The sequence below is a fragment of the Pteronotus mesoamericanus genome, unplaced genomic scaffold (assembly GCF_021234165.1).
Source record: "Pteronotus mesoamericanus isolate MK-2021 breed Mesoamerican mustached bat unplaced genomic scaffold, CSHL_Meso_final contig_177, whole genome shotgun sequence".
NCBI lineage: Eukaryota > Metazoa > Chordata > Mammalia > Chiroptera > Mormoopidae > Pteronotus > Pteronotus mesoamericanus.
Genome location: NW_026555073.1, coordinates 6,607,970 through 6,626,785, shown reverse-complemented (window position 1 = coordinate 6,626,785; position 18,816 = coordinate 6,607,970). Strand labels below are relative to the sequence as shown.

Below are 18,816 nucleotides of genomic sequence, written 5' to 3'. Positions count from 1 at the left end.
CTTAAAAAAATAAATGAAATCTTTTAAAAAAGAAAAAGTGAAAGAATTGTACTCTGAACACCCACCAAGATTTTACAATCAACAATTTGTTAGACTGGCTTCATCACATATTTATCCACATACCATGAATTATTTTTATTATTCTTTTAACTTTTCTCTAAATTTGAAATTGTTTCAAAAGTAAAAGTTAAACGACTTAGTATGTAGTAATAGGAGACAAAAAAAATCAAAGAAGTGAAGGAAGTTTGGGTGGAACAGAAAGAATTACTAGTGTGGAGCAAGACACAAATTCAAGCCTCTGAAATAATATGTATTTCGAAGCTGATGACTGGTCTAAGATCAGTGTCTCAACTCTCCTCTATTGGGCTCTAAACCTGAGTTCAAGGTTTGAGAGAGGGCGCCAAACGTCATTTATAAAGCCCGAAACGAAACTACATTTCCCAAAAGGCGTTTGTCTTTCCGTGTTATAAAGAGGTTACAATTTCTATAGGTTTTCAGAGGTCTCGCGAGATTTCATTAAATCTCATTAAAGTGCCCGTCCGAAAGCCATTTTGTTTTTCAGAGTTCTTTGCAAGGGTACTTGAAGCGAAGATCCAGCAAACCCAGCAGTGCAGTTGCTACAGTTCTGTCTTCAACTTCACGATGTTTCCATTGGCCAAAAACGCGCTAAGTCGTCTCCCAGGTGAGAAAAATTGTGATCAAATCATTTCCGACGTCCTTTTATCCATTTGTCCTCGAAGTCGTTCTTCCCTTTCCCTCCACTTGCATCCCGACCTTCTAATTCTAAATGCGTAGTCTCTCACTACTCTCTAACTGCAAAGATGTCCTTAGCATTAACTTAATCACCCAGTGTTTCTGTTGCGGTTCACAGCTCTCTTTTTGTTACCGGAGCCATACCCCAGCCCTTTTTTATTATTCAGTAGTAACCTACGATTTCAGGGTAGAGCACGCTGGTCGACACCTCTTGTTCCCTAAGTAATTTCGTTAACTTTTAGCGTTGTTGGTACATTTACTCCCAAATAGAATTGCTGTAACCGTAATGGAAGGAAGCTGTAAATCTAGCTCTTCATCTGGTTTTATCGTTGGGAGACAACCTAAATGGTAGCCCCACAGCTTTTGTTATTTGTGCGTTATTTCTCATCGAAAAGTTAGGAAGGTGCTGGGGAAATTTGACACCATCATTATGTATTTGGAATGCACTAGATTGGAGAGGAAAGTCATTTCCATGATTTATTTGCACTGAAGGTGACCTTGAGTAAAGTGAGTAGTGTTAAACAATGAAAGTGACCTTAAGCTGTTACTTAGCTTTTTTAGCCATCTTTTTATTTTCAGTTTAGAGCAGTTGGAGGTATAACTAGGTGTATATAACTAGCTTGTGTTCTGAACACTCAAGCAGCTTTGACAATAACCAAAATATAGTTGCCCAGCTGGGGGTTTTTTTTGTAATCCTAAATCCCCTTCTGTTATGTCTTTCACATTGAGCAGACCTCTCTGAACCTCATTTTCCTCCTTTGTAAAATCGGGGGCTATCAAATAAAACCTACCACGTAAAGTTCTTTGAGGGTTATGAGATTACTAATGGGTGGTAACTAAACCACTTCTTGTCACAGAGAAGTCTAAAGAAATTCACGTGGGCCACCTGAGTATTGAAGTCATTAGGTGTTGCAGAATTGTTTGGTAATCATTTTTCCCCACTTTGAGCAGGTAGGGAGGGCGTTGTTGTAACTCAGGAAAGGGTTTGTTGTTGTTGTTGTTGTTGTAGTTTTTGGTTTTTATTCCAATGTGGAATTCACAAACTCACTTTTGAACTGCTCTGGAGCAGACTATAGTGTGAAATGTTTGTGAATTTGCTCATCCAAGTGTGATTAATGGTTTAAAAAATTGTAAGGCAGTTAAGAGAAGAAACCATTAATAAGAAATAACTATCCTGAAATAACACATTGTCTCATACAGAAGCAATTATATTCTTCAGTGCTAGTGAATAATCAAGATTTCTGTTTCTTTTAATATGCTTTCCATGAGTAGTGCATCAGTACCTTTTGGGGCTCTTAAACAATAAGAACATACCACTTAGATTGGAGGGGAATTTAAAAACAGCTGGGACTGTGCATTTTCCGGTTTTGGCTATTCCCAAGCCTTCCTAAGCCCCACCAGAGGCAGTGAGGCAGTGATAGTAAAAGTGAAGTTTTAATGTGGTCATTCTGCTCAAAAACCTTTACCTCAACCAAAACTATGGCCCTCCGTGAGGCTTTCTGTTTTATCCCCTATGGCTTGTCTATGCAAACAGATAATTGGTTTTCTGCTATACTGGGTTTTTCTGTCTGCCTTTTTTCAGATTCCCCTTTCTCACATCTACATAACCAAATCCTACCTGGTATTCAGAGTGCTTAGTTAACATTCTACTTCCTTCTATTACAGTGATTTGTGTCCACATGCCTAATATCTTCCTCTAGACTGGAAGTTACCTGAGGATGGGGCCTGTGTTGTACATATTTTCATGTACACCATTTCCTTTAGCATAGTGATGTATTCGTTAGTAATTTTTTTTAAAATCAAGATTGCTCTAGTTTTTGGAGGGGTTCCCTCCACCCAATTTTAAGGCCATGACCATGTAGTGTGCTTTAATTTGAAGTCCATTTTGAGTTTATTTTTTATGTTGTAAGTTGAGCAGTGCCGATTAAACCTGAGTGAAAATTTAAGTCATAAATATTCAAATTAATAATTAGGAGTCAAGTTCCAGACATGATACAAATACGAATTTGTAGTGAATGTTACTGACATAACTTGTTCTTTGTTTTCCCCCCAATACTTAACTGTGAAAACTTTCAGACATACAGAAAAGTTGGAACAATTGTATGATGAACATCCACATACCCACTGTATAGATTCTATAATTAATATTTTGGTATATTCTGTCACTTAACTTTCCATCAGGCCATCTTATTTTTGATGCCTTTCAAAGTATGGCACTTTTAGCTACAATATGTTTTAATGTTTTATAGAACTGTGTAATACTGCAAAGTTAACTTCTTTGGCTTTCTCACTTGCCAATATCAATTATCTCTTTTCCTGATAATTCATAGATATGCTTCTGTGTATTTTTTTCTTTAAGTTCGAAGCATTCAGCAAATAACAGCGAGGCAGATCAGCCAGAAACGGACACCTGATTTCCATGACAAATATGGTAACCTTGTATTAGTTAGTGGAGCCACTTTCTGTATTGCTGCGTGGGTATATGTAAGTACTATTGATTGATAATTTCTGGCTTAGATGTTTTTCATTCTCATTTAGATTTCGTATTCAAAATGTTTTCATGCAGTAGCATACATTTCTGGTTAAGAGGGACTTTAGGAGATTCCCTAATGTAATCTCCCAGAGAAGGAATTTCTTTCTCAGCATTTAGCATTCATCCGTCATCTGTTCTTAACCTTTTCCAGTAACAAGTTGCTTACTGGATCAGAAGGCAGCCAGCCCTTCCCGTGATGTATAGCTGTTTTAAAAGAATCGTATGTTGAGTTAAAAATCTGCTTCCTTCATATTTTACCAATCATTCCATTGTAACAGAAATTCTTAACTCGTTTCCATATATCAACCATTAGACGTTAGAAAAATTGCCGTCATGTGTCCTGGATCTTTCAGAGTAACAATCTATTTTTTTCTTTTTAAGAGAGGGAGAGAAATATCAGTTGGTTGCCTCTCACATGCCCCCAGCTGGGGACCCGGTCCACAATGCAGGCCTGTGCTCCCAGAGGGAATCAAACCTGCGACCCTTTGGTTTGCAAGCCGGCACCCAGTCCACTGAGCCACACCAGCCAGGGCAACAGTCTTTTTTTTTTTTGTTTTGTTTTGTTACATGGTTTCCAGGGTTTTCACCATCTTGGGTCACTATCCTTCATTTAATTAGTTTTTCTTCTAAAATTCTGCCCTTAGAACTGAATATAACATTTCTGATGGATGAGATATAAAGTGACTTGCTTTCAATATTTTAGGGTTTTTTTCCCCCCACAATCTACTTATTAGCCACTATACTTGCTGGTTAAAAGGAGGAGTCTTGCCCTGGTTGGGTGGTTCAGTTGATAGGAGCGTTCTGCACACCAGAAGGTAGTGGGTTCAATTCCAGGTCAGGGCACATGCCTAGGTTGTGGGTTTGGTGCCTGCAGAAGGCAGCTGATCGATGTTTTTCTCTCCCTCTCCCTTCTTCTCTCTAAAATCAATGAACATATCCTCATATGGGGATTAAAAAAAAAGTAGTCTTGAAGTTAAAATAATTATATAAGTTGATTTTAAAAGGTAGGAATCAATGCTTGCCTTAATAAACAAAGATATTTTAATAGGCCTTTTTCATTCCTGTTTTGATCTTCCTGAAATCAGATATACTATTTAAATAAGTGTGTGTATTTAATTAGAAGAGTAAACAGATGTTGAACAAATGTGTGATCGGGGCACTTTTGGAGGTGAAGTGCTCCTTTATGAAGGGTTATTACAAAAGTGTTCTTTGGCAGTTGTGCATGAGTGAATCAACATTTTGAGGAGGTAGTATAAAATGTGAAATACAAACTTAGTTAATTAAATAAAGTTAAAAATTCAGTTCCTTTGCCATACTAGCCACATTTTAATAACTGATGCGGCTGGTCAGTACCAATACAGAAGATTTCCTTCACCTCAGGAACTTCTATTGAACAGCATTGCTCTAGAGAATTAGCACAGGAATTAGATTTGCCTACAGAGGGCACTATATTCCAGTGAGTTTCTATTTGTTTTTCACCTATAGAGCAGAAGAATGACTTTGTCACTTTGAAGAAATAGTCTCCAAGGGAGAAGGGACTCTGGTTTAAACATGTATAACTGACACCATTTTAATTCTTACAGACAGCGACACAAATTGGAATAGAATGGAACCTGTCCCCTGTTGGCAGAGTCACCCCAAAGGAATGGAGAGATTAATAATCATCGCAGCTGGTGTAATTAATTGTCCCAAAACCAACACATAATCTGCCAAGTGAAAGCGCTGTGTACCCATGAAAATATGGCATGATTGAAGAAATAAAGTACATTTGAAATCTTCATTGTAGGTTTGTTTGTTTCTTTTGTGAATGGAACCAACCTTGATCACTTACCATTTATTTAACCTTTGTGTTAATAAAATCAAAATGGTATACAACCTAAATAGCGTTTCTAGATGAGATCGTGTGAAAGTAAAATTTGGTCATCACCTGGAAGTCGACTTTATAGTGGACTGAAATTGAAGTTCATGAATAAGTGATCACAGAGTTATTTTAGGTCATCTTTGGGCTAAAAATCTGATATCCAGATCTTGGTTATGCCTGCTACTTCGTACCATTTCTGTTTATATTTGAAATTGGCATTACTAAATCCTTTTCATTTCTTCCAAGGGAACTCAGGGTGCCACTGGACCCAAGGGAAGAGTGTTCTATCAAATGTATTCCTAGGCTGTCTGTCTCAGGACTAACTAGCTTCTTGGTTCTCTCAGCACATTTATTATAATTAGTCCTTTAGATTTTTCAGTATATTTATCTGAAATGTTTATGGTGTTATTAAAGAAAGGACCTGTTTAGTTTTTTACTTATCTACTGTCAGCGCTGCACTGTTTTTTATTTTTTTAATGAATTTATTGGAGTGACATTGGTTAATAAAATTATGTGGGTTTTAGCAGTACAATTCTATAATATATCTGTAGTACACTGTTGGTGGGAATGCAGCTTGGTGCAACCACTATGGAAGAAAGTGGAGGTTCTTTTAAAAATTAAAAATGGAACTGCCTCATGACCCAGCAATTCCACTTTTGGGAGTATATCCGAAGAAACCCAAAATGCTAATTTGAAAGAATATGTGCACCGTTATGCTTATTGCAGCATTATTTACAGTAGCCAAGATAGGGAAACAACCCAAGGGCCATCAACAGACAAGTGGGTAAATAAGATGTACACATATACAGTGGAATACTAGTTGGCAGTGAAAAAGAATTAAGTCTTTTGCAATAGCATGCTTTCTCTGGCCACTTAGCTTTACATCTGAAGCTGGTACAGAAAAACAATGTTAAGTGTTTGAAAAATAAAGATATAAAAAACCTGTAGAATTTAGGCATGCAATTGATAAGCGTTGCCAATTTAAAAATGTTATTGAAGGGCTATCAAGTTTTTTTAAATTAGGGTGAATGTCATGAATCCCATTGTTAATTTCACTCTAAAACAATTATTTTAGTGAGTGTATTCTGTTTTAAATTCATACTTATTTAGAACTAGGTACCTTGTTAGTTGTAGAGGCACAAATGAGTTGTCACTCGTGACTTTTATTGGAAATACTGATACCACTTCGTAAGCATTTTGGGGGCACCTACAAGCTGTTCAACCCCATGAAACTTGATTTCTTGAAACATTCTATTTGAAAGTGAAAATTATAGAACATTGTAGTAATGTTTTGAGCATTGAGAAGGAAGATTAGGGTTGATGCATTTAGAAATGTGTTTTAGAATGAATGGATTGGTGACTACGGATGTGCATGGCAGAGGATCTTGCAGTTTATAATGGTAAACTAGGAAAACTACAGAACTAGTAGATTGGTATTCTGATAAAAGTTTTCTAGAAGATAAGCTAGACCTAAGAATATTTTTGAAAGCTCAGCACAGTGTTAATACTGTGGTTAAAAACTAACCTGCTACCCTGGCTGATGTCGCTCAGTGGACTGAGTGCTGGCCTGCAAACCGAAGGGTCATCGGTTCGATTCCCAGTCAGGGCACAGGCCTGGGTTGCGGGCCAGGTCCTCAGTAGGGGGCGCGTGAGAGGCAACCACTCATGGATATTTCTCTCTCTCTTTCCCTCCCTTCCCCTCTCTAAAAATAAATAAAATATTTTTAAAAAATAACTTGTAATTGGAAGTCCACTTAGGAGCCATTCAAATTTCATGTGATGTATTTTTAAGATTTTAAAATTGGAAATGAATTTGTATGCTAATAGTTAAGGCTGTGCACGTTGATTAACAGCTAGAATTCTTGTCTGGGAAGGTAAGGAGTTTTGAAGGTAATTTTTTTTTTATGTGTATTGGTGTTGAGGAGGAAGGAAAAATTACTTCTGAAATACTTAATTGTAGGCCTATAATTTACATCCGTAGGCAGTAAAGGTGGTGTCTGTCAAGGCTTAATAGGAATCTGACAACAGGTAGGATGAAAATTATTTAATACTTACATATGCTTATTGTGTGTTAGACACTTGTTTTTTTTACAAATACTAATTTAATCTTTGTAGTTTCTTACTATTTTGAGTTCCCCAACATTTATTAGACTTGATGGTCTTTTTATGGGAACTGGGTTCAAATGGTTGCTGTCAAAAATATAAATAACTGTGATTAGTTTTTCCCTACCTCATATGACAGATATTTAATGAAACGAAATATGAAAAGACTATATGTCTATTTGAAGTTAGCAAGATGGAGCCTCACCTCTTACTCTTTTAACGTTAATGGTTTTAAAAATGGTAGGATTTTGCTGCTTTTTGAAAAGTCAGATTGGAAAACAAAAATACATTTTTCTCAAATGATTTCTGTAGCGCTTACTGCCATGTTACTACATTTTATACAGCTCACTTCTCTCTAAAACTCATGGTAATATATAATATTTTTGCATCCTTGGAATACTCTAGGTTTTTAAGTGCTGAATAACTGAAAGAATAAATGTAGAAGTGATTCAGAGCCTGGAACAGTGTTGTGAATGTACCGTGAGGTGAGATTCCTGCGCTAGGTGCAACATATATAAAAATTAGAAATTCAGATGCATGAATTAAATATAAATAAAATTTTTGGAACTCATTTTTCAGTGGAGAGAGGAGAGCAAGTTTATAGTTCCAATATTCACATCTGGAGTTAGGCTGTAACAGTCCGAGGGAAGTACGTTAATTTCATGCTCGGAAAGGCTTAACTATTAGGAAGACGATTGATTTACAAGGAGCTGTATAGTACTTCTTGGCTGGAGGTTAGGAAACTGCAGATGACAGACGTTTGGATGGGTTTTTAAAACAATGTTCTGTTTTATTTCGGTTTGGTGAAGGGGGAAGGAGACACTCTACAGCGCCAAATAGACTTTCTCCTGAAGCCGCGTGTCAGCCAGGGGGCGGTAGGGGACGGGAAAGCCTGACTCCAGCCCTCGCGTTCCCCTCACGTGACGCGTCCGTTTCCCCGCCCCATCCGCCCTGCTTCCGGCCCGGGCATCACCCGGAAGTGAGGGGAGGAAGAAAAGGAGGGGCAAAGGCTGCAGGCGGGCGGCGGAGGGTGGAGGAAGAGGGGCAGCAGAGGGAGGAGTTGCCGCCGCCGCTGTCGCCCACAACACCAGTGCCGCGGCCACAGCCACGGGCGCTGCTATGATTTCTCCCGGTGTGTGAGGTTGGAGCCTCCGCGTGTGGATTTCTCGCTGTCACGAGCTGCGAGCTCCGGAGGTTTAACCGTAGGACAAAAGCCAGGTTAGTCCTATATCGGCTTCCCGTCCTCCCGTTCTCTTAGAGGGGTATACTGTGCTGTCAGTCTGTACTACTGAGTGGGGCAAGAAGGTCATTTTAATCTGGGGCAGTCTCCAAACTCTCAGTTCTTTACGACTCAGGTATTTACCATACTCATGTTTTACTGCCCCTTACGCGGGAATACAGATGGGAAATTAGGTTCTGACCTGTGTTAATTTCTGTACCCTCCCGGGGTAGTTTCCTGATTATCCATGGCCTATCTTATTACCTGATTAATTGAAGGTACAAAAAGGTCTCTGTCCGGTATTGAAAATTCCATAGACTGTCCATCATTATTAATGAAATAATATAAAAAAAATTTTGCGGCGTGTCTCGCTCTGGGAGGATAAGCTAAACTGAGAGAACGCTCGTGTTTCCTTCCATTCCGTTTTGTTCATTCTGTCCCCTTCCAGTAAAGTTACTCGCCATCCTTGTTGCACCCTGTGGCATCCTTATCTTTGTCACGTTTTCTTGTAGGAGGTGAGGTACTCTTAATCAACAACTCTTACTGTTTCACAAGTTAGTATTTTTCAGCACCTCGTCTTTGTTTTAATTACAGCCTCTTCATCCGCAGTAATATGGCTTTGTATTGAAAGTGTGTGCACAACATTTAATTAGGTGATACTGACGTCTGAGGGGTGGTAGGGGACATACACAAAAAATACGACAGAGTTTCTGGCCTCAAAAGAGTTCGCACTCAAGTAGTTGAATTTAGTTGTGAAGACAATGGGTTAGAGCAGTTCCACTAATTGAATAATTAGGCTCGCTCTCCCACCCTTTTTAAAGGATATTTTGAACTGAGATTTTATATTTTATCTTTCAAACTTTCTTATATCTACAGTCGACAGGAGAGGTTTTTGTTTTTGATTTTTTTAAATACTGGAAGGTCTCACAATGTAGTAGGGAAGACTGATACACCCTTTTAATCTCAACATATATTAGAGCAGAAAGTGTTAGCAGAGTAGAGGGAAAGGAGCATTTGAGCTAGGCCTTGAAAAATGGAAAGCCTTTACCTTTGTAAGGGATGGCAGGGCAGGTAGAAAAAATAGTGTGAGCCAAGCCTTGGAGGGGCTAAAAACATGCAGGACATCCAAGAACACAACTGTGCATCAACACCCCTATTTCTAACAGAGCCACATCTTGCAAGATTTCACTGGTTAAGAGAAAAAAATACAGAATACAAAACTGGTAACCTTACAACCGTATCCAACCACCCTGCAGCCAACTAAAGAGCTTATACACATCCAGTCAAGACGGTGGAGTAGAATGTTAACTGTAATTGAAAAATAAAAACAAATAGAAATCACCCGTAATTCCTTCACTTCGCAATATATCCACTGTTTTTTAAGGGTTTTTTTTTTTTTGTTCTTCTGTATTGGTGAGATTTTCAAATCTTTATAACATTAAACATTTAATCCATAGAAAAGCTTATATAGAGTAAAAATACATGAAATGACAAAGACTGTTAATGTATGGTATTTATTTCTAATGTAAACTCTAAAAGAGGAAGAAGTGACGCTAGCTATACTTCAATTCTGATTGAGTGTTGTGTGTAAATATAATTTGGAATCATTTTTCTGTTTTTTATTTAATCTTTATTGCATTTTTCCCATTACCATTTAGTCCCCTTAGACCCCTCTCCTCCATAGACTCATTTTTTACATTGTTAGGAATGAATAACAACATTGTCTAAAGTCAGAAGCTGTTCCAGGTTTTCACCAAAGAATTTCTGCATTTCCTTTTGTCTTCTAAACTGATTTCTCTACTAGTTTTTAATGTGATAGAAACTATTCTTTTCCAATCGTAGTCTTTTCCCCCCATTTTTATTGTATTTTTCCCATTACCATATATCCCCCTTATACCCTCTTCCACTCTTCTCTCCCTCCAGTCATAGATTTGTGGCTTCTAGGTAGTAATCCCTAGGAACAGTAACCCCTCTAGAGGATAGGTTAAAATCTCTGGTCTGTAATGCATGTACTTCTTTTAAAAGTACATGCAGAAGCAGTAAAATTTCTTTGAAAATGACAGCAAAGAGCAAGAGAAAACCCCAACTTAACACGCTACAACTTTTACTTCTCTGGGGGCTCTGAGGCAATACATTCCTTTTTAAAAATCCTCGATATAAATATATATTTGACAAATTGAGTCACTACTTTTGACATCTCAAATCACTGAAAATAATCTGCATTTGTCAGTTGGTGAATTTTGAGAAGAGGTTTGCCTGAGATGCTACAGGTACTAACAGAGGTGAAGAATAATATTTGGGAGTTTTGTCTCAAGATTTTCTCTACTCATCTTTGTTAAAGGGCAGTAGAGCATCGAAAGGTTTCACAGACTTTTGTTTTACACAGTGATCTTTCCTAGGACATGAATCAAGATGGGGGCAGGGAGCAGGGAGGCAGGCAACAGTCAGGCCTATTCATTTCAATTTACCATCCCAGCAGTCACGTTTTTCACTTATAAATTTGTCTTCAGGTTGATTTAATGTGCTGTAACTTACTTGCTGAGATAGTGTGGCAGGAAATATGTCACAATACCTTTGGAATGTGTTTCATTAAAGTGAAAACGTAGATTGTTTCTGGTTTCATAAATCTGTTCCTAGTTTCTCCAGCACTGTTAGAAAATTTAAGTGATTTCCTTATCCTGTGGGCTGAAATGTGTGGGGTATTGATAGGTTACATCCATTTTCACAGGTACTTCTTTCCCTGAAGGAAATGACAATAAAATATCCCCATTTTGAACCAATTAGGTGCACTTTGTCCCAAGTTTTCTGCCCACATTTAGAATTATACAGCTATGGCTCGGGGATTTAATTTTTTCATCTGTTTTTTACTTTATAATTCCTCAAGTATAGAATTTCAGTTTTCCAAACCTATAATCAGAAGTGCATTTTAATAATTAACTGATTGAAATAAATGGGTTATTTCACATTTTAGGGAAATTGTTTTAGTTGGGCCATTTACCTTAGTTGATTTTGTTTGTAAAAGTTAAAGTGTTTTGTTTTATGCAGAATCAACCAATGAATGCATAACTAAGTGGAAGAACGAATTGATGTTTTTCTCTCTCTCAAATCAATTAAAAAAAGAGTTGATTTTTCAGCTAACAAAAGCCTAACAGAGAGCTTAGCTGATAAAGAGTTACAAATGTAATCTCCTTTGTTGATCCTTGCACTTAACAATAGTAGGGGAAAAAAGAAGACATTTAATTGTTTTTGGTGATGCTAAAATTATTTGCTCTAAGGATCCTACTTGAATTATTATATTAATTTAATAATATAAAGTATATATTGACTATTAATATATTAATTATATTAAAACATCAATATTATTAATTCATTTGTATGCAACTAGTTTCATTTTGGTCAATAAATGCTCTCTTATTTTACTATACCATTTTATTGTTAGTTCTAAATATCATTTTTTAGTTCCGATTTACAGTCACAATATCTTACTATTAATTTCTAATCACAACTGTAAGTTCATTTTCATGTATCAGCAATCAGATCGGTGTCATATGTCTTCAAGTATCATCCATCTAAAGCAGTCTTTTCTTGCTTTTTCTACCTAGGTGATAAAAGGATAAACCTTTGTAGTCTTCACATAGTTTTAAAGCCTTAAATTCATGTATGATGATGGATAAAGGAATAATTTGTTTAGTACAGTGTATTATTTGACCTTGAGTGCCAAGTTATGATTATGATTGTTTACTGTGTTATTACAAAGTAACCCACAAATTCTTGTTTCTTAACTTTAGGGCAAATGGTGAATCATGGGACCCTGAATTTTTTACTGGTTTTGTTGTTGTTGTTGCATATAAATGAAGACCAGAGCCATTCCCCTGTCTGTTGTGAAAAAATAAATCTGGTACTTTGTCTGTTTTCTCTACCTTGGTAAGAGTTGACATATGCTTTCATAGGGCAAAATTTTATTCCTAGACCTAGCAAATGGCTAAACTGAGACTAGCTACTCAGTCTGGCGTAACAACCTATGCTCTTATCTAACAACAAAAAAAATGAACTGCATTTTTTCTTTTAAATTTTTTTATTGTTCAACTACAGTTGTCCCCATTCTCCCCATTACTCTCCCCTGCCCTCCCCCCTCCCACATTCAATCCCCCCTTCTCCTTGTCCATGTGTCCTCTGTACTCGTTCCTTGACCTGTCCCTTCCCCTCCCTTCCCCAGGTGTCCCCCTTCCCCCTCCCCTCTGGTTACAGTCAGTTTGTTCTTTGCATTTTTTAAAGAACATAGACATTTGAGCAAAATTCAGGCTAATGTGTAGAGTGCCTTGTTTGTCCTAAAGAGAGAAATGCCCAGTTGCCTTCTTTGAAATGTGAATGAACAAATTTATTTGATGATTAAAAGTTAAAATATTGGTAGCTCAATATTCCCTTGGGAGTTTCAAACTAAATTCAAGAGTAAGAACTCATAGTTTTGTTTTCTAATGTTTAAAATGGTGTTAGTCTTATTTTATTTGTATTCTCAGAGTGTCTCAGGAAGAGAATAGAAATGGTTTATGTTTCTTGGTTTCTTTTAAATTTTTATTTATTTACTTTTAGAGACAGGGGAAGGGATGGAGAAGCGAGGGAGAGAGACAGCGATGTGCGAGAGTTACATCGATTGGTTGCCTCTTGCACCAGTGCCCCCTACTGGGGACCTGGCCTGCAACCCAGGCATGTGCGTGACTGGGAATCGAACCGACGGCCATTTGGTTTACAGGTGGGCACTCAAGCCATTGAGCTACCCCAGCCAGAGCTATAGTTGTTTTATTATCTTTACAGTGAGCACATCTTTGAACTTCATTTGGACTTTGATGTTTATAATAATATGTGTATTTAAACTGTACTAAGAGATCATGCAATAAAAGGTGATAAGCGTAAATTGGAACATGTGCTGGTTACATTTTCTGGACTACTGGATATTATTCTCTTGATAACTTGAAGGCATCTTAATTTCCCAGGCCGCGATGTGCTATTTTAGAGAGGCACTATAACAGAATTAAGAATGGCGTCTGTGGCACCAGACTGCCTGGGTTGGAATCACACGCAGCTCCTCTGCTTACTGCTTGTATGACCCTAGACGGGTTTCTTATCTTTCTTGCCTCAGTTCCTCCACATTTCTGAAACGGGGTCAATAACAACACCTGCTTCTTAGGGTTGCCAGTGAGTTAATACAGGTAAAGCCCCAAAGCAGTGCCTGGCAGGTAGTGAACACACAAAGTTTAGTTATTGTTATTCTTTTAAGACATTACTTACTGTAAACATAGTTTTAGCAACCTGTATAATAAAATTTTAAATTATAATTTTGCTGTACCATAAATTAGTAGACTATAGGAGCAATATACTAATCAGTCAGTACCAGGAAACAGTATTTAATTAGGTTGGCCAAAAAGTTCATTTGGTTTTTTTCCGTAAGATGGCTCTAGTGGCGCTTAGTTGTCTTTAACTTCATTCAAAACAATTTTGTTAGATTGTATTGTGACAGCTGTCATATCAGCATGCATAAAAAAACTTATCAAAATTGGTGAATTTTTGTGTAGCCATTTTAACATTAAAGGCGGAAGAAAATAAGTGACATATTTGACATACCGTGCTTCATTATTTGAAGAAAGGTAGAAACGCAATTGAAATGCAAAAAAGATTTGTGCAGTGTATGGAGAAGGTGCTGTGACTAATCAAACATGTCTAAAGTGGTTTGTGAAGTTTCATACTGGAGACTTCTCACTGGACGATGCTCCACGGTCGGGGAGACCAGTTGAAGTTGATAGTGGTCAAACTGAGACACTTGTTCAGAACAATTAACATTCTACCACACAGGAGATAGCTGACGTACTCAAAATACCCAAATCGATAAAGTTACTGGTGAAAATGAAAACCGTGTTTTACTTTATGGAAAAAACTATACGGACTTTTTGGCCAACTCGATTTCTACATTGCGCCATAGAAAGTGGAAACCTCAGACTAGGAGGGTACAGTAGCCTGCAATGCACGTACATTATGCTGGCATGCTATTTCAAAACTCGTTATGACAGCTAGCAAGTCATATCACCCTGATGTACTCGTTCTATTTCTTCACCAGTCTTCTTGTAGAATTAATAAGACACAGACTCTGTCTGGGCTGTGGAGATTTTCTAGATTATTTTTCAAATTGCCAAATGCTGACCATACTTCTGCTGAATGGTTTCTGATATGTAAAATGGAAAAGGCTTCATTCACGTCTAACCTACTTTGCAAAATAACTGAATTTTTATGAAGTTGTGTGCAAATTGAATTTTTATATTGAACTATATCAGCATTCCAATTAATAAATGCTTATTATATTCTCATATATCTAGTGTTTACATCAGCTCTGTGTAGTATGCAAAGAAGCACAAAGCATATGCTCCAATGTCCAGCCAGACAAAGGAGTGTAATACCAAACGATTACAGAGAAATTAGGTACTAAACTGTGATGGTTATTCCAAGGGTATCCAGCGTTCAAAAAGGGGGTGGGTACAAGTATTTGACATGCTTTTCATGGAGGAGTTGGGACTTGGGTTCATTGACTCACTCCACAATTATTTGAGTAGGTACCGTGTGCAGTGTGCTGGGGATATCGTAGTGAACACAGCAGATACGGTCCTGCTTTGTGGAGTTTACAGACAAGTAACGTGATAGGATTTAAATGTGTGGAAGAGAACACTCTCGGTGAGGAGAATCATCTCAATAAAATCATAGAAAGAGGTGGCAAACAAGGACCGCGTGGCAGTGAGGGCACTTGCCTGATTGTAGTAGAGAGTTTAACCTCGGAGAGGAGTGTTGAAATTGATAGATGCGGGCCATCTTTTGAATGATTTAAACAGCTATGGGAAGTGGGGTAGAGCAGCCTTGTGGGACTGAGCTCTTAACCCATGACATCTGACACTATCTCCAGATGGACAGTGTCAGAGTTAATTAAATTGCAGGGCACTCAGCTGGTGTCACAGAGAATGGCTTGGGGAAAATCCCCACCCATCTGGTGTCCGAAGTGTTGTGAGTGCGGTAGTAGTGTGAGAGTAGAGGAGAAACACGGGAGGGAAGGCTGGGTTTTTCCAGTACACTCGTCATCTTTTGAATGCTTTCAACAGCTATTTAATCTGCGCTAAATTCCTTTGGATACCCTGTTTTGGAGAAGGTTAGGAACATGGGCTTTGGAGTCATGCCGGCTCCGTTTGATACCATCTCCGCTCTTAGGTGTTTCCTGAGTTTAGAATGTTGTATTAAGTTTTCCCAGGGACACAAGTATAAAGGCAATAACATGATATTCACGCAGAGCGGCTGCGGTCAGTAACCACAGTGACACCGGGTAACAGTGGAGAGCAACGTACACATGAAGTGCCAGTGGGAAGTCCAAGAAGTTGGGCGAAGTAGAAGAAGGTTAGGCAAGGCAAGGAAATACGTTCTGTGATGCTTGGTGGAATGCCATCAGAAATGTCTTCGAGCAAAACAGACCACATTTGCCTAACCTTTGGTTTTGGTTGTCTTTCTGTTTGTTTGTTTGTTTGTTTTTAAAGATATTATTTAGTTATTTTTAGAGATGGGGTAGGGAGGGAGAAAGAGAGGGAGAGAAACATCCATGTGTGGTTGCGTCTCGTGCGCTCCCTGCTGGGAACCGGGTCTGCAACCCAGGTGTGTGCCCTGACTGGGAATTCAGCCAGCGCCCCCTTTGGTTCACAGTTCGGCACTGAGGCACCAGCCAGGGGTTTGGTTGTCTTTCTGTGAGAAGAGAAACGTAACTGCAGTTATTTGACTTGGCCATTTGAGGACTACCAGTGGTCATTGTTTTAGGTTCTGTGCTACATTGGAAGCATCTGGTCAGTTTTAGAGTCTATTCTGTATTTGAAGCCTAGACCATTTGTGTCCTAGTTCTTGTGTGGTACCTAGATACAACTCTGTCAGAGGCTTGTGTAGTTAGTTTTGTTTGTAGTCTGTGTTAGTATTCTCTCAAGTTGGTTTAAGGCATGAGTGCTTTGCCAAATGAACGCCTGTTATGACCTGCCTTATTCTCTCGTTACCCTTGGATTTGATGTTGGTATGATCATATTCTAAGAAGATTCAACAGCAATATCCTGGCAGTTTTTAGAATTTTTTCCACACCAGACAAGTAGAAATGATCACACAGGACCATCTCTGTTTCCTCCCAATCCTTTATTATGGTGAAGGCCAACCTTATTAAAGGAGGAGCTTCTTTTAATCTGAGTCTTGAGATCAGGACAGATACAAGCATTGCAGTCCTTGAGAAGCTGTTGCTGGCTGTGCTGTTCTCCCCTTCGCTCTGGGAATATGCTGGCTGAGACTTGTGGCAGAAAGGGTGAGTAGCAGAGAGAAGCCATTATTGGAAACCAGCTTGGCGCTCCATGAGGTGAGGTTTCAACCTGCCAGTAGATCCTGATTTGCAGGTTGGAGACTCCCACTTTATTTTCACCCAGGGCTGTTGTCTTACACAACTCCAGGGGGCAGCAGTTACATTATGAGTCTATAAAAATTATGACATGGAGTTATGCAATATGGCGGCCCAGAAACCTATGGAAACCACTTCTACTTTTGGCCCCAATTTCCCCTCAGTATCTACTACATACAGCAGCACGGTTGTGCCAAGTTCATCATTTGCATCTCACTTTCCACCTTAAGGCTCTCCTCTAATCAAACAGAAGACATTTAGATCTTTGAGGATGTTAAAGACTTGCATCAATTTTCTTACTCTATTTAAGTGTACTCATCTGTAAAATTATGATGAAATTTGCTCTAACTCATAGGTTGCGATGAGTATTGAATGAAATAATGTATGTGAAAGTACTTTTAAATTATAGAGTGCTATATAAATGTAAGATAATATTCTTTCTTGATGTGTTGTGCTGTAATAGAAGGAGAACTGAATTTGAATCAGGAGTCTGGTGTTTAAGTTCCAGTTCTGCTATTAACAAACTAACGTTGGACAAATTACTTTGTGTTTCTGGGCCTTTGGTTCCTTATGATAAAAGGAAACTTAAACTGCCACTCCTCTATACCCAGAAACCCGAGAGATATTTTTTTCCTCACCTCACATTGTCAATCACCAAATCTGTTAAGTTCTTGATATTTCTCAATTTCCCCCTCCCACCCCCTTTCTGTCTCCAGACCTAATCATTTCCCTTCCGGGCAATAGATTTGTTTGTTCTTTTTTTGTAAAATATATATGTAATATAATACCAGTTTAACCATTTTATTTTTTAAAGATTTTATTTATTTTTAGAAAGAAAGGGAGAGTAATATCCATGTGTGGTTGCCTCACACGCACCCCTTACTGGGGCCCTGGCCTGCAACCCAGTCGTGTGCCCTGACTGGGAATCAAACCAGCGACCCTTTGGTTTGTAGACCGGTGCCTAATCCACTGAATCATAGCAGCCAGGGCCAGTTTAACCATTTTAAGTGTACAATTCAGTGGCATTAAGTACATTCACAATGTTGTGTAACTCTTAAACCACTATTTTTTTTTTTTTAATCCTCACCTGAGGACATTTTTTCATTGCCTTTAGAAAGAGAGGGAGAGAGGAAGGGAGAAAGAGAAACATCAATGCAAGAGAGACACATTGATTGGTTGCCTCGCACACACTCCTGGACCAGGGTTTGAATGCGCCTGGACTGGGGGACCGAACTGCAACCCAAGCATGTGCCCTGACTAGAATCGAACCTGCAGCCTTTTGGTTACAGAACGATGCTCCAATCAACGGAGCCACACCAGCCAGGGCCTAATTACTATTATTCTTTTCCAGAACTTTTCATCATCCCAAGCAGAAACTCTGTACCCACTAAACAATGACTTCTCACTGCCCTTTCTCCCATCCCTGGTAACATCTATTCTGCTTGCTTGCTTTTTTTTCCTTTGGTGTTACGAGTCCACTCTCTACTGGTAAATTTAAAATATACGAGTGGAAATTAAAGCACAGAATAGAAAAACAAGCAGACCCGTGATCAGTTATCTAAATGAACCAAGATTTCTAAACAGAGACCTAAACATACACATGTACCAATGTAAATTTTCTTATTTTGGGTGTCGTACTATAGGTATTCAGGATGTAACATTTGGGGAAATTGGGTAAAGGATACACAGAATCTCTTTGCTATCTTTTTAATTCCTGTTAATCTATAATAATTTAAAAAAATTCAAAAGTGAATAAAATAATCAAAAATGTAATTGTAGCCAGAAAAAAAGTTAACAGCAACTCAACATTAAGTTTTGAATATGCTGTTAGTGAAGATGGTAACGGGGAGAGTTTAAAATAAAATGTGCAATCAAAGAAAGAATTGCATTATTTTAAA

General features: G+C 38.3%; 2 protein-coding genes across 2 annotated transcripts in view; both read left to right on the top strand.

Moving 5' to 3' along the window:
* Positions 1-521: 521 nt before the first annotated feature.
* Positions 522-5,063, top strand: LOC129065349 (cytochrome c oxidase subunit 7B, mitochondrial). Its single transcript, XM_054566614.1, has 3 exons — positions 522-682; positions 3,113-3,237; positions 4,870-5,063. The coding sequence occupies exons 1-3, from the start codon at positions 643-645 to the stop codon at positions 4,942-4,944; spliced, it is 240 nt and encodes a 79-aa protein (XP_054422589.1). The 5' UTR covers positions 522-642; the 3' UTR covers positions 4,945-5,063.
* A 3,242-nt stretch (positions 5,064-8,305) lies between these two features.
* The window catches only part of ATP7A (ATPase copper transporting alpha), a 90,739-nt gene continuing 80,228 nt past the window's right edge, over positions 8,306-18,816 (top strand). Inside the window, exon 1 of the mRNA XM_054566661.1 lies at positions 8,306-8,468. The gene's annotated coding sequence lies outside the window, so the exon portion shown is untranslated. The remainder of the gene's footprint in view (positions 8,469-18,816) is intronic.

What these genes read in the sequence shown, in the direction of transcription:
- LOC129065349 (XM_054566614.1), top strand. Translation starts at nt 643, where the DNA reads ATGTTTCCATTGGCCAAAAACGCGCTAAGTCGTCTCCCAG. An exon ending in CGCGCTAAGTCGTCTCCCAG is followed by an intron (nt 683 to 3,112) that starts GTGAGAAAAATT and finishes TTTTTCTTTAAG; the next exon opens with TTCGAAGCATTCAGCAAATA. An exon ending in GTATTGCTGCGTGGGTATAT is followed by an intron (nt 3,238 to 4,869) that starts GTAAGTACTATT and finishes TAATTCTTACAG; the next exon opens with ACAGCGACACAAATTGGAAT.